Source organism: Budorcas taxicolor, chromosome 15 (genome assembly GCF_023091745.1).
Source record: "Budorcas taxicolor isolate Tak-1 chromosome 15, Takin1.1, whole genome shotgun sequence".
Taxonomy (NCBI): domain Eukaryota; kingdom Metazoa; phylum Chordata; class Mammalia; order Artiodactyla; family Bovidae; genus Budorcas; species Budorcas taxicolor.
This window is the reverse complement of record NC_068924.1, coordinates 47978797-47994035: the sequence shown is the minus strand read 5'-3', so window position 1 is coordinate 47994035 and position 15239 is coordinate 47978797. Positions and strand designations below refer to the sequence as shown.

At 36.0% G+C, this 15239-nt stretch overlaps 1 protein-coding gene and 1 pseudogene across 1 annotated transcript; both read left to right on the top strand.

Moving 5' to 3' along the window:
- Positions 1-1673: 1673 nt before the first annotated feature.
- LOC128060863 (olfactory receptor 51G1-like) lies at positions 1674-2557 on the top strand (annotated as a pseudogene).
- A 7147-nt stretch (positions 2558-9704) lies between these two features.
- Positions 9705-10664, top strand: LOC128060903 (olfactory receptor 51L1-like). The gene has a single exon (XM_052653262.1). It carries the CDS (start codon positions 9705-9707, stop codon positions 10662-10664), a length of 960 nt encoding a protein of 319 aa, XP_052509222.1.
- The last annotated feature ends 4575 nt before the right edge of the window (positions 10665-15239 follow it).

Sequence of the window (15239 nt, the reverse complement as noted above, 5' to 3'; positions counted from 1 at the left end):
ATTTAAATCAGTTTGAGGGCTGATTTATGTACCTCTCTAATTGATAACCTACTTGCTGCATATGCAGTGTTTTTTCTTTTTTTGAAATATCAATTTTATATCCTGTATGGCTTGATTAGTCTTGTGTGATTTTTTCCATTGGATAAAACAAACTTTATTCATTTATTGCCTAAGCTTTTTCTGACATTCATTCTAAAACACCTCCACCAAGTGTCATTGTCAGAGTGAAATGAATGCTAAATGCATGCTTAACATAGAGAGGTCAGAGTCTGGGAAAATATTCTACCTTTACATCACAATCAAAAATAAAAGTAAATGATACAACTGAAACTAACCTATGAAAATAATAGTAGAAAATGGAGGAGACTATATTATACACTTAGGGGTGGAAAGGACATTCTATGAATCATTCAAAATCCAGAATCAGCAGCCTAAAAGATTGACAGGTAACAGTATAATAATCACAAATCATTTTAAGGATTCAGTTCAGTTCAGTTTAGTCGCTCAGGCATGTCTGACTCTTTGCAATCCCATGAATTGCAGCACGCCAGGCCTCCCTGTCCATCACCAACTCCCGGAGTTTACTCAAACTCACGTCCATCGAGTCTGTAATGCCATCCAGCCATCTCATCCTCTGTCGTTCCCTTCTCCTCCTGCTCCCAATCCCTCCCAGCATCAGGGTCTTGTCCAATGAGTCAACACTTCACATGAGGTGGCCAAAGTACTGGAGTTTCAGCTTTAGCATCATTCTTTCCAGGACTGATCTCCTTTAGAATGGACTGGTTGGATCTCCTTGCAGTCCAAGGGACTCTCAAGAGTCTTCTCCAACACCACAGTTCAAAAGCATCAATTCTTTGGTGCTCAGCTTTCTTTACAGTCCAACCCTCACATCCATAGATGACCACTGGAAATACCATAGCCTTGACTAGACGGACCTTTCTTGACATAGTAATGTCTCTGCTTTTGAATATGCTGTCTAGGTTGGTCATAACTTTCCTTCCAAGGAGTAAGAGTCTTTTAATTTCAGGGCTACAATCACCATCTGCAGTGATTTTGGAGCCCCCCAAAATAAAGTCAGCCACTGTTTCCACTGTTTCCCCATCTATTTCCGATGAAGTGATGGGACCGGATGCCATGATCTTCGTTTTCTGAATGTTGAGCTTTAAGCCAACATTTTCACTCTCCTCTTTCACTTTCACCAATAGGCTTTTTAGTTCCTCTTCACTTTTTGGCATAAGGGTGGTGTCATCTTCATATCTGAGGTGATTGATATTTCTCCCGGCAATCTTGATTCCAGCTTGTGCTTCTTCCAGCCCAGTGTTTCTCATGATGTACTCTGCATATAAGTTTAATAAGCAGGGTGACAATATACAGCCCCAATGTACTCCTTTTCCTATTTGAAACCAGTCTATTGTTTCATGTCCAGTTCTAACTGTTGCTTCCTGACCTGCATATAGGTTTCTCAGGAGGCAGGTCAGGTGGATTAAACAGTAATATATTAACATCATTCAAAGTAATTTATAAATCTGTATGAATAATGCCCCTACAAAGCAAGCATTAAGAAAAAACCTAATATAAAAACATGACCTGCTATCTTCTCAGTGTTGTATGTTTTTTTTCCTTTTAGGAGTTCACACTCTAATGGTAGAAAAATGGCTTCTTGGAACAATGTCATGACAGGCACTAATTCCAGTGTTGGACAGACACCTTCATTCTACCTTTCTGGGATTCCTGGCTACAAGGATGTTCAACACTTTATTTCCATCCCCTTTTGTGTGTTCTATCTGATTGGAATAGGGGGCAACTGTACAGTTCTTCACATCATCCACACTGACAAGAGTCTCCATGAGCCCATGTACTACTTCCTGGCCATGCTGTCCCTCACGGACATGGGCATGTCCATCTCCACCCTGCCCACAGTACTGAGAACCTTCTGGTTTGATGCTAAGGAGATTGAGATGAATACTTGTGTAGCCCAGATGTATTTTATTCATACTTTTTCTCTAATGGAATCAGCTGTGCTCCTAGCCATGGCTTTTGACCGCTATGTTGCCATCTGCGATCCTTTGAGGTATTCCAGTAAACTTACCCCACAACGCACTATCTATATAGGGGTCTTCATCATAATCAGATGCTCCACTGTCCTCCCTGTTGTTCTTGTTCGTATCCCCAGATTTTCTTTCTGTCACTCCCATGTTCTCTCCCACTCCTTCTGTTTACATCAAGATGTCATCCTATTGGCCTGTTCTGACATCTCATTCAATGTTTTGTATGGCTTGTTTGTTGTTGCATTTTATTGGGGTGTAGATTCTCTAGGAATCTTTTTATCTTATACTTTCATCCTCCACTCTGTGTTGCGCATTGCTTCCCGGGGAGGGAAACTCAAAGCCCTCAGTACATGTGTCTCCCATATTTGTGCTGTGCTCATTCTATATGTGCCGATGATAGGGTTGTCCTTAGTGCATCGTTTTGCAAAAGATTCTTCTCCCATTATTCATATTATCATGGCAGATATTTACCTGTTAGTTCCACCGGTTCTCAACCCAATTATTTATAGCATCAAGACAAAGCAGATTCGCCAAGGCTTCCTAGGGATATTATTATCCAAAAGGATACAGCTTGCTCGCACTTAGATTCTCTGATATTTCAACTTTTGCATCCATTGCCTTCATCCTAAAGATTAACCTGTTAGAAATTCTTGGACACATTTGGTATATAATAATTCTATAATAGCTCACAAATTCCACATGTCCCTTCAAGAAAAACATTTCAGTTTCTATCATTATTTCCTAGCTTTGACGCATCTAAAAACCCTTGTGTCAGGAGAATTAATAAGTGGGGTTAATTTTTTCAAATATTTTATGGAGATATTTTCCATTGAAGGGAAGTCCAATTTTCTATGTTATAACTAAAATGGAGAAATTCACTGAATAACTCAATGGTAAAAGACATAATACACAGCAGAATTGATATTGATAACTCATTACATTTTCTTTCCATTATGTCAAAGTAGACTTCACACTCCATATTTTGAGTCAAATTGTAAGCAAGTGGATGTTTAAATTTAGAGATGAAATAAATGAAATTATTGCATTTCTTTATTTCCTTTACTTCTATTGAAATGATTGTCAGAAAAAAATCTGGGCAATGAATAAAGTTAGTTTTCTTCAATGGAGAAAACTAGAAGAGAAATCCAAACTTCACAATAGAGGGAATCTATATTCATGAAATATAGTGAACACATCAAAATCCCTTGATCAGTGTACACTCCTATTAGGTGTAATATCTTATGTACATAACTTTTAACAAAAATAGAGCAAGAGAGAACCCTTCCCCCCATCACCATAAACTATAGTCGTCCAAGGATCTTGCTGTCTTACACAATTCCCTAGGAAATAAGAGGAAACACATTTTCAACACCAAAGATTAAAGTACATATTCTGATGGGAGAATAGAAATGGATCTAAGGTAGTTAGAAAGAGGGCTCAAAGAGAACACATTTGTTTTGTACAAATACTATTTTAAGTCACCCTCAAAGATCCCTCCTTGGTTAAAGAAAGGGAAGCTGAAAAACCTAATAAACGCATTTTTTTTCAGGATTATTTCTAGATACTCTGAACAGAAAGAATACATAAGATAATTTTAAAAATTAAAACTATTAGGAATCATAATTTTAAAAATTCATTTAGAAAGAAAACCAGCTCAGGGAACAGAATAAAAATAAAAATAGAAAACAAACTCTGCAGTTCCAAGTGAATTGAAAACAGAAAAAAAAAAAACTGTGAAAATTATGTTAACATTAAATCAGATATGAATGTAGATTTTATATCAAAGGGATCCACTGAACTGTGTTCAACTGTGTTGAAAAACTAAATATCCAAAGATTTACCTGACACTTTTCCTCTTACACTCGAACAACTGACATTTCTGAGGTGAATCCCCCATTCTGGGAGAAAAAAGACTTTTTCATTTGATTAACCAAAAAATGAACATCAGGCTTCCTGTAAAAAGTGGGAGAAAATTACACATATTAGAACTTCAACATATATTAAGTTGGCCAATAGTGATAGTGATGGTGATAAACACAAAGACAGAGATAGAAAGTAACAGAGGTATATATATGTATATGAGACACCTCTCCTTTGTCTTAATTAAGGTTCTGTCAGGAAAAAATAAAATTGTTCTCAAACTGGATAATATAAAGACTTTGATACAGGCATCAGGGGTCATTGAAAATATGTGGACAAGATTTGGTAAAACCAAGAAGAAATATTTTTAGACATATTTTATAAATATATCATTGATGTAGATAGTACTACAGAAGGGAATTTGATGCCAACGTTAGTCCTGAAGTGGCAAGGGAACAAAATTTTTTACCAGAACATGGAAAGGACAGCATGTGGAGAAGGGCACCCAGCATGAGCTTTCCCTTTCTGTAGAAAGATGCAGTCACCATGAGGAAGCCACAGTGAAGGCTGTTGGGGAGTCAAGGGGGTAAACATTCCAACTGTATGTTCTGGATTCTTGCTTCCTGCGTTTCCATTAGAGATCAAGTCAAACCAGAAGTCAGAGAGCAAAGGGACCTGTTGATTCACCTCACTGTGGTCAAGACAGAACAGAGCAGATCTGGAAAACAGCCTAAGGATGCTCTTCTGCAAGCAGTCTGCCTTTCATATTTGTATCTGCTCTCAGCTACACACGTATAGTTCAGGGTTTGTGGTCTCGGTAGTGCTCTATCTTGTGGCTGTAAACGTGAATATTTGTAAATCATTTTCTTGCCATTAGAGTAAATCATTCAAAATTGAGCTTATGATCTTGGTTGTCAAAGAATTTATCAGTGAGAGATGAAATTGCTTTTTTTTTTAAATTTGTTCCTATGATTTTTACATGAGGAATATACAGACCATACAGTAAAGGAGTATGGTTTCACTGACTAATAACAATCCTCTAAATCTGAGATCTTTGAACATATCCAACTTGGATGATGTCAAAGTGATTTAAATTGTGCTCAGTTATTCAGTTGTGTCCGACTGACTGTTTGCGACTCCATGAACTGTAGCCCACCCAGGCTCATCTGTTCATGGGGTTTTCCAGACAATAATACTGTAGTGGGTTGCCATTTCCTTCTCCAATGATTTAAGTTAATATTACAAACAGCTAAGTGTAAGGATATTTCTGAGGCATCACATGCCAGTGAAGGAAGTAAGTTCTATTCATTTCTCTGGTAATTTCACAACAAGATATTGGAAGATAGAAGTGTGAAGGTTTTTCTAGTGGTGGGATAGAAATAGCCTCTTATTTTCATGAACTGTTATTGGATGGTGAATTTATTTTAATAACTGAGTAAATATTATTTATGAGAATTATTACTTCTGTTGTAGTAATTACTGTTATTTTTCAACTCCTGAAAAAACTAATTGTCAATGAGTATCTTAAATATAACAGTGCAGGAAGATTAGCAAGCTATGACATGTGTAATCAACAATATCTTATTTGAGTGAATCGATGATAGATTTGTTAAGATTTAAATTAGTATTACAAGGTTCAAAATCAGAGTCAAAAAAGATTATCAGTAAAACACATTTTTAAAAGAAATTCCTGTACTAAACAGTTAGAAATCAATATTTTTAAGACAGTTTTATTCACCCTGAGAGGAGATTTCTTATCATTCAGTAGTCCACATGCCAACCCTGCTACATAGCTTAATCACCAGTAGACATTTAGAAGTCAAAATTGTTGACAGACATATGGCCCTTCATTCATTGAATGAAAGCATCTATACATAATCAAATCAAATTTATACAATCCCTTCATTAGTAAAAACTATGGCACAGAGAATCACACTTGGCATTATTGCTTACGATCTTTAAAATGGATTTCTTTCTTCATTGTGCTTTTAAGGTTACAGCAAATTTGAGTGAAAGCTAGAGATTTCCCATATACTCTTTATTACAACAGTTTTGAAGGATGCAATTCACACAAGTAAGTTTCATTTTTATCTAGCATGTGGTAACAGTACCAACTTAGAGCCATTCCCACCTCTATGTCCTGAGTAAGTTGTTCTCGTTGGCTACACCATAGCTAACAACCTTTTACTACTCTACCATATTCTGGATACAAGTTAGTATTTCATCTCAAGTTGCACTACCTACTTTGCTCTGGGCATTGAAGTGATAAATACTTGAGACTCTCTGTAGCCTTCTTGCCTTTGAATTTCCAAACTGCAATATCTGGAATGACACAGGGAGGATTTGGAGAAGGGCTATAAACTAAAATAGTGACAGTGACAGGGTTACAGGCACAGTCTTGCATTTCTCATGTAGACTCATATCTCTAAGGATTAGAGGAAGACTTATTAACTCATGCATCTTGCTTTGAGAATTAAAACAATCTCTCATGCAAAGAAGAACTATTCTACCAAGTAGGTAAGGACTGGGAAAAGAGTGGGAAGTAATAGAAAAACACAAAGTGGGGCTTGAGAGACAAGAGAGAGAAGGGCAGATACCCAAAGTGTGAGAAGAGACACCAAGGGAATGGTTCAAGAAGGAAAAGATTCCTAGTTTATTAGAGGTTATCCTTTCTCCAAATATTTTTATTATTCATACCCTGTGCAAAACATTCAAGCCAGACTCATAGTTTTCAGATGCGACTTGCCTAATATACCCTAGACTTGCATGACACGTGGCCTGCTTTCTGTCGGTGGACATGATTGCTTACACAGGGTGAAGGACTATTATCAGACATAAGAAGAGGAATTCCAGAGTATGAGTGGGATTACACCAGATAATCTTTGAGGTCCCTTCTAATCCTAGTTACCAGTGATTTTTCATATGAAACTCATTATGGTCTAAATTCACATTAAGACCTTCAGATTTATGAGTTTATAAACTAACTCCACAAACTCCATCTTCCTCCTCTGGAGATGTGGAAGATACCACAAGGCAATGTGAATGCATTTAAAATTGTAAGATCAGGAACAATAGGAATTGGATTATCAAAATGAACAGGTGCTACCTAAAGGGGGTTGTGAAATAACAGACCAGATTCTAGTGAATATGGAATATAATGGATATTTATGTCGTGGTAATTTCAGAATGCTAATATGACTCCTCAAATTCCTAGTTCACTGAAGTCCCAAAGATCTCATGCTTACTCTTGGTGAGACTTCTCATCCTATCCTGGACTCAACTTTTTGTGTTGCTTTTTTCAAATTGGGCAGTGAATAAAATGAGAAGTGAATATGTGGTGTCATAATGATCAGAGGAGTTTCTGGATAGAAAAAAAATGATTAAGAGGCAATTCATATCTCTGGCTACACTGAAATTTACTTGATGAAAAGGAAATGAAACTGATAGAATTCACTTTTTACTTCTCAGGCCACCTAAGTCACTTGTGAGATGGTTTTGTTCATGATATCTTCCCCTCAAGGAGGATAATTCATTGTCTCCCCATATATTCCTCCTCCCATTATACTTTAAAAAATTCTTGTTGGTGTTACTGTTGCCATCATCATTGTTGTCATTATCATCATCATCCAGAAGGCTCTTTGATAAGTATTTTACACACAACATATCCTTTACCTTAGCACATCCTTTCAAATTGTTACTTTCTTGAGTTCAGAGAGGAGGTAACTTTGGTACAGAGAGAAGGTGATTTGGTCAAAATTAAACTGAGCACAACACTGAAACCAGAATATAGCTTAGGTTAAAGTGATTGCAGAAGGAGAGAAACAAATTCTAAATAAGGAAGATGTTGAATAACTGTCTCCTTAAAATCTCAATGAAGGGTCAGTAAGACGACCAAAGACATACTCTAGATCAGGTATCTTCCCAGGTTTCAATGAAACTTCATGTTTACTCCTTTTTGATGATTCAAAGAAACCTTATAAAATCAGAAAAAGTGTCTGAATCGAGTGGGCAGTGAAATGAAAACCAGATTTCTAAATTTGGATTATGGTGTAAAAATTGGAAAAGAATCATCAAAAGAAGGGATAATATTGGAAAGTCTGGGCATTAAAGGTAATAATTAGTGCAAGTGTAGACAGGAAGATGAAGTAGATAGGAATTTGGGGAGTTAAATTGCAGGGCTGTAAGAGGTATCAGTTCATACTATGTGTGTGTGTAGAACTTAATTGTAATAAGAGTTAAAAAGCCTGAAATTGTTTCTGTAATGTACGTATTTGGTGACTTGATTATGAATCTTTCATTTCCTAGAAAGTTATTAAACATCCAAGGCAAGATCTTTTGCAGTCAGGGTTTATTTACATGTAACTAGAGGGAGTGCAGTCTTTCCAGGTGACTCAGTGGTAAAGCATCCTCCTACCAATGCAGGAGACACAGATTTGATCCCTAGGTCAGGAAATTCCCTGAAGGGGAACACGGCAACCCACTCCAGTATTCTTGCCTGGAAAATTCCATGGATAGAGCCTGGTATGCTACAGTCCATGAGGTCACAAAAGAGTCGGACATGATTTAGCAACTAAAATAACAGCAAGAGGAGACTGAAAGGATTTGATCTCCCAAAAAAGAAGGTAGACTTTTCAAGATAACATAATGACAATTTATTAATTTACAATTAGAGGCAATCTGTCTCATGGATTAGAATTTTGGTAAGCATGGATGGTTGTCAAAAGGGCAAGTGACTCATCTTACTTCAGAGGCATTGTTGTTGACTACAGAAGTACTGGAATCTAATAGGTGAACATATATTAACTCATTCATCCAAGTAGAAAATATTTAGTGTCAAGATTCGACACAGTAGGCTTTTTTTTTTCTGTCATTCAATCTCTTTTGTTATTTTGTTTTCTCTTGATTTTGCTTTGAATCATAAGTTTCTACTCGATCCTTCCCCAATCCCTATATATCAATTATTTTGGTTTTTTTTTTACAGATAGAGCCTGTCTCTAAATAATAAATCAATTCCTAAACATAGTAGGAAGAAGGTTTGGAATCTTTAAATGCAGAGTCAGTCAATTGTACTTTGCTTATATTACATAGAAAAATTACATATTTATAATTTTTAAAAATCATACATTCTTCTGTCTATCCTAACTTATGTTTAGCTCTTGGGGATAGTAGCCTGAGGCTAAATTGATATTAGAGTTGCTTTTTATTCGGTACCAACCCAGTGGCATCACTTATATATCCAGAGATAGGTTAGTAAGAGCAAAAACTATGCTGATCAATACTTACCTGAATTCTGTAATATGGCTTGCATGGTGTTCTAGTATTACTGAAAAATCTTTCAAGCTAAGACAGGAAAGCCATTTCATGTAAGTCACTGCCAAAGTCTTTTTTTTTTTTTTAAGAAAAAGTTCTAATGTATGACCTGTGACTCTGGTTGAGGATCTTCCTGAAGAAAACTATGAAATTAAAGATGTAGTCTAGAATGGGTTTTGTGCGTACTGTTCTGGGAAGTGTCTTTAGAAGGAGATTATCCATATTCATAGAACATTATAATACATTTGCATTTGAGAAGAAGAAGGGAAGATCCTCATGGTTATAAAAGTGGATGTTTTACTTAATGGACGACACTCAGCAAGGAAATTAAAAAGGACAAAGCAAAACTGTGAGGGTTAATTTAGGAGATATTATAGGGCATCCTGAAGTTTTGTTTTGTTTTTGTGACACAGGTGCTGATCTTCTCCTTTGTTCCCCTTCTGGAGTGTGATTGTGAATCGGGATTGTGGTTTAACAGTAAGCCCTATGGCAACTGCAAATGCCAGCAATATCCTGTCCTCCACCTTCTATCTCACAGGTATCCCTGGATATGAGGAATTTCACCACTGGATTTCCATCCCATTCTGTCTCCTCTGCCTTGTTGGAATCATGGGTAACTGTGCTATCCTACTTATTGTCTGGACAGACCCCAGGCTCCATGAGCCCATGTACTACTTCTTGGCCATGCTTTCTCTCACTGACATGGGCATGTCCTTGCCTGCAATGACATCACTCTTCAGGGTGCTGTGGTCCATATCCAGGGAGATCCAGTTCAACGCTTGTGTAGTCCAAATGTTTTTCATTCACACTTTCTCCTTCACTGAGTCATCTGTGCTCTTGGCCATGGCCCTTGACCGATATGTGGCCATCTGCCACCCACTAAGATACGCTACCATTCTCACTCCAACACTCATCACGAAAATTGGCATTGCAGCCCTGCTTAGAAGTTCCCTTCCTGTGATTCCACTTCTAGCCCGGCTGGCCTTCTTTCCCTTCTGCCATTCTCACATCCTTTCTCATTCTTACTGTCTGCACCAGGATATGATCCGCCTTGCCTGTGCTGACACCAAGTTTAATGTTATATATGGAATGGTTATGATCACTTTGCTGTGGGGAATGGACTCTCTGGGTATTTTTGTGTCTTATGTTTTCATCCTTCACTCAGTATTAAAAATTTCATCTCAGGAGGGGAGATTTAAGGCCCTCAACACATGTGCATCCCACATCTGTGCTGTACTTATTCTTTATGTGCCTATGATTGGGCTCTCTATTGTCCATCGTTTTGCCAAACATTCATCCCCTCTCATCCACATCTTCATGGCTCATATCTACCTGCTAGTTCCACCTGTGCTCAACCCAATCATCTATAGTGTGAAGAACAAGCAGATTCGCCAAGGAATTCTCCACCTGCTTTCCCCCCTAAAACTTAGTTCTTCTGTGATGTAGACATGTCCTCAACCCAGTGATGACATAAATATTAAGTTTGTAAATATATCGTGATTTGTCTTCTCTCTATATTGGCACCAGAGTTACCAATAAAAGATTACTTTAAAAAAAAAAAAAAAGCTGAAATAGCTCTGACAGTACATTGTGAAAATCCTAAAGGAGAGAGTTGATGTCTACTGGATTTATAATAGACTGAATTAACACGAACTTTCTAAATTCCCTCTAAGCATGAATGTGTTGGAGTGGAGTGTGTTGGAAATCACTTCCATCTGTGGTTTCTTATTTGTAATCCTAACCTGATTCAATGCTGATTGTCATGAAGTTTTCCTTGATTATTCTTAACCCATATTTCTTTGCTTCTTGATACACTATTTTTGTCAGGGAATCTTATATTACCTTTCTCATTATGTAAGTGTGTTTGTAAATCTACTTATGCTAACTTTATTAAAGTGGGAAAAAAGCTTACCTTGATGTAAGAGCATATTAGGTTTCAAAAAGAAAATTTTCGAACTTTATGGTCCATCAGCATCATCTTTTAAAATTTTATTCACATGTTCTCTTCTTTCTGAGGACATTTAGTTTCGTCAGGAATAGAAAGGGGCAACATTCATAGTTTTATTTAATTTTTAGAAATAATCTTACTCTTTCAGAAAGCCCAACTCAGTGATTTTTTATGTCCCTGAGATAATATCATGTGAAGCCAGTGATTATATAATCTACTGGATTAGATGTATCTAATAATAATTTAGGATATAGTATTTAAACATAAAAAAATCTAACTCACTGAGATGTGGATACTTATAAGTTTATAGTAGTAGCCAACAGGTAATACAGATCTCAATTTTTATCTAGAACTCTTTTCAATATATAAACTGTCTTCACATTTCTTTGAAATTATTGAATGCATAGCTGTGCATAGAGTTGTATTAACAAACTTGCAAGTTTAATTGAAATGTCTTAGTTCAAATGTCTGTACTTACTGAAAGAGAAGAAGTAAATGAAGCAGAAAAAAAAAAAACTTTAAGAATGCTTTCTAGCTCCCAGTTTTTATATTGGTCTTAATGATAGGTAGTATATTTTCACAAATGTTATTCTGTTACTGTAGGAATTGTGTCTCAAGGATTTTGCTACCTATGAAAATCAACATTATGTTTAGTGTAAAAGAGTCGCTTAATAATTATTTAATGCATAAGTGATATAGAAGTGAGTCAATCATTGAATAAAGACTGACTCATTTGGATTGGATTAAAAAAAAAAACTTGGAGTGAAAAATTTGATCTCTCATGAGCACATATTTCCTAGAATAAAACAGATCTTACTAACTTTAAATTATGATTTCAGAAGTCAGACATATGGAATACACCTATTATTTCCATTAGCTTATATCTTTTCCCTGTTTTTAATTCAGTTATGTCTGTTCCTATTCCTCTTTATCCTATTTCTTAATTCTATTTCTAATTACCCCTCTCCTTCAGCACATTCACCTGGTCTGAAACATCAACAAATAAAAATAAAGACATGTGAACATCAAACTTAGATAATATTCCCTATAGTAAAAAAGTAAAATAAAATTAATATGAAAAATAAAAAATGACAAATAACATTAATTTCAGATGTACAAGCAACATTTAAATATTTATAATCACCCTTCATATGACACCTTCAAATATAAAATGTATTTTTAATATTTTAAATTTATTTTTTTACTTTTACATTTTTTAAAAGATATGCTAATCATATCTTTCCTAATGCTTCTGCTCCAGAAAATGAAACATTTTAAATTTTTTGCTTAACATATATTCAAACCATTGCATCTTAAATTTTGCATTTTGCCAGTAAAATTATTTTAAATGAACATCTACATAACATAATCTAAGTTTTAAATTTACAAAATATGATCCTCTATACTAACTCTTGGAGAAGGAAATGGCAACCCACTCCAATATTCTTGCCTGGAAAATCCCATGGACAGAGGAGCATGGCAGGCTACAGTTCATGGGGTCGCAAAAAGTCAGATATGACTGAATGACTGAGCACATTTTAATTCTTACAGTGTATCATTAGTTACATGATTTTCATAAAATATATTTTACAAAAAAACATTTAGAAGTACCTATTCTCAAAATTAAGATAATTCTTCCTAGAAGAATTTAGTTGGTGTAGAGGTGTTATTTTATTTATTTTTATTTTAAAATTAATTTATTTATTTATTTTAACTGGAGGACAATTACTTTACAATATTGTAGTGGTTTTTGCCATACATTGACATGAATCAGCCATGGATTTACATGTGTCCCCCCACCCTGAATCCCCCTCCCACTCCTTCCCCACCCTATCCCTCTGGGTTGTCCCAGAGCACCAGCTTTGAGTGCCCTGCTTCAAGCATAGAACTTACACTGGTCATCTATTTTACTTATGGTTAATACAAATGTTTCAATGGTCTTCTCTCATGTCATCCCACACTTACCTTCTCCCACACAGCCCCAAAGCCTGTCTTTACATCTATGTCTCTTTTGCTGTCTTGCATATAGGGTCACCATTACTATCTTTCAAAATTCCATATATATGTGTTAATATACTGTTTGGTGTTTCTCTTTCTGGCTTACTTCACTCTGTATGGGCTTCCCTTATGGTTCAGCTGGTAAAGAATCCGCCTGCAATGCAGGAGATGTGGGTTCGATCCCTGGGTTGGGGAGATCCCCTGGAGAAGGGAAGGGTTACCCACTCAAGTGTTCTGATCTGGAGAATTCCATGGACTATACAATCCATGGAGTCGCAAAGAGTCGGACACGACACTCTGTATAACAGGCTCCAGTTTCATCCGCCTCATTAAAACTGACTCAAATTTGTTCATTTTTATAGCTGAGTAATATTCCATTGTGCATATGTATCACAGCTTCCTTATCCATTCATCTGCGGATGGACATCTAGGTTGCTTCCATGTCCTAGCTATTGTAAACAGTGCTGTGTTGAACATTGGGGTACATGTGTCTCTTTCAATTCCAGTTTCATTGGTGTGTATGCCCAGCAGTAGGATTGCCAGGTCATATGGCAGTTCTATTTCCAGTTCTTTAAGGAATCTCCACACTGTTATTCATAGTGGCTGCATTAGTTTGCATTCCCACCAACAATGTAAGAGGGTTCCCTTTTCTCCACACCCTCTTCAGCATGTATTGCTTGTAGACATTTTGATGGCAGTCATTCTGACCAGGGTGAGATGGTCCCTCATGGTGGTTTTGATTTGCATTTCTCTGATAATGAGTGATGTTGAACATCTTTTCATGTGTTTCTTAGCCATCTGTATGTCTCCTTTGGAGAAAAGTCTGTTTAGTTCTTTGGCCCATTTTTTGATTGGGTCATTTATTTTTCTTGTTTTGAGCTACATGAGTTGCTTATACGTTTTGGAAATTAATTCTTTGTCAGTTGCTTCATTTGCTATTATTTTCTCCCATTCTGAAGGCTGCCTTTTCACCTTGCTTATATTTCCCTTTGTTGTGCAGAAGCTTTTAATTTTAATTAGGTCCCATTTGTTTATTTTTGCTTTTATTTCCAATATTCTGGGAGATGGATCATAAAGGATCTTTCTGTGACTTATGTCAGAGAGTGTTCTGCCTATGTTTTCCTCTAGGAGTTTTATAGTTCCTGGTCTTACATTTAGATCTTTAATCCATTTTGAGTTTATTTTTGCATATGGTTCTTTTACAGGTGGTTGACCAGTTTTCCCAGCACCACGTGTTAAAGAGATTATTGTTTCTCTAGTGTATATTTTTTTGCCTTCTTTGTCAAAGATATGGTGTCCATAGCTCTGTGGACTTATCTCTGGGCTTTCTATTTTGTTCCACTGATCTATATTTCTCTCTTTGTGCCAGTACCATACTGTCTTGATGACTGTAGCTTTTTAGTATAGTCTGAAGTCAGGAAGGTTTCCTCCAGTTCCATTCTTCTTTCTCAGAATTGCTTTGGCTATTTGAGGCATTTTATGTTTCCATACAAATTGTGAAATTATTTGTTCTAGTTCTGTGAAAAATACCATTGTTAGCTTGATAGGGATTGCATTGAATCTATAGATTGCTTTGGGTAGTATATTTATTTTCACTATATTGATTCTTCCAATCCATAAACATGGTATATTTCTTCATCTGTTTGTGTCATCTTTGATTTCTTTCATCAGTGTTTTATAGTTTTTCCTATATATGTTTTTTTTTGTTTCTTTAAGTAAATTTATTCCTAAGTATTTTATTCTTTTCATTTATAATTTGTATTTATATTGGAGTATATTTGATTAATAATGTTGTGATAGTTTCAGATGTACAGCAAAGTAATTCAATTATACAGACACGTGTATCTGTTCTTTTTAAAATTATTTTTTCTATTAGGTTTCCATAGAGTATTAACCAGAGGTCCCTGTGTTATACTGGGTTATCTATTTTAAAAATAGCACTGTGTACATGTCAATCCCAAACTCCCACTCTCCCCCAACTTGTAACAATGAGTTTGTTCTCTAAGTCTGTGTGTCTGTTTTCTGTTTTGTAAATAAGTTCATTTGTATTTTTTTATTCTGCATGAAAGCAATAT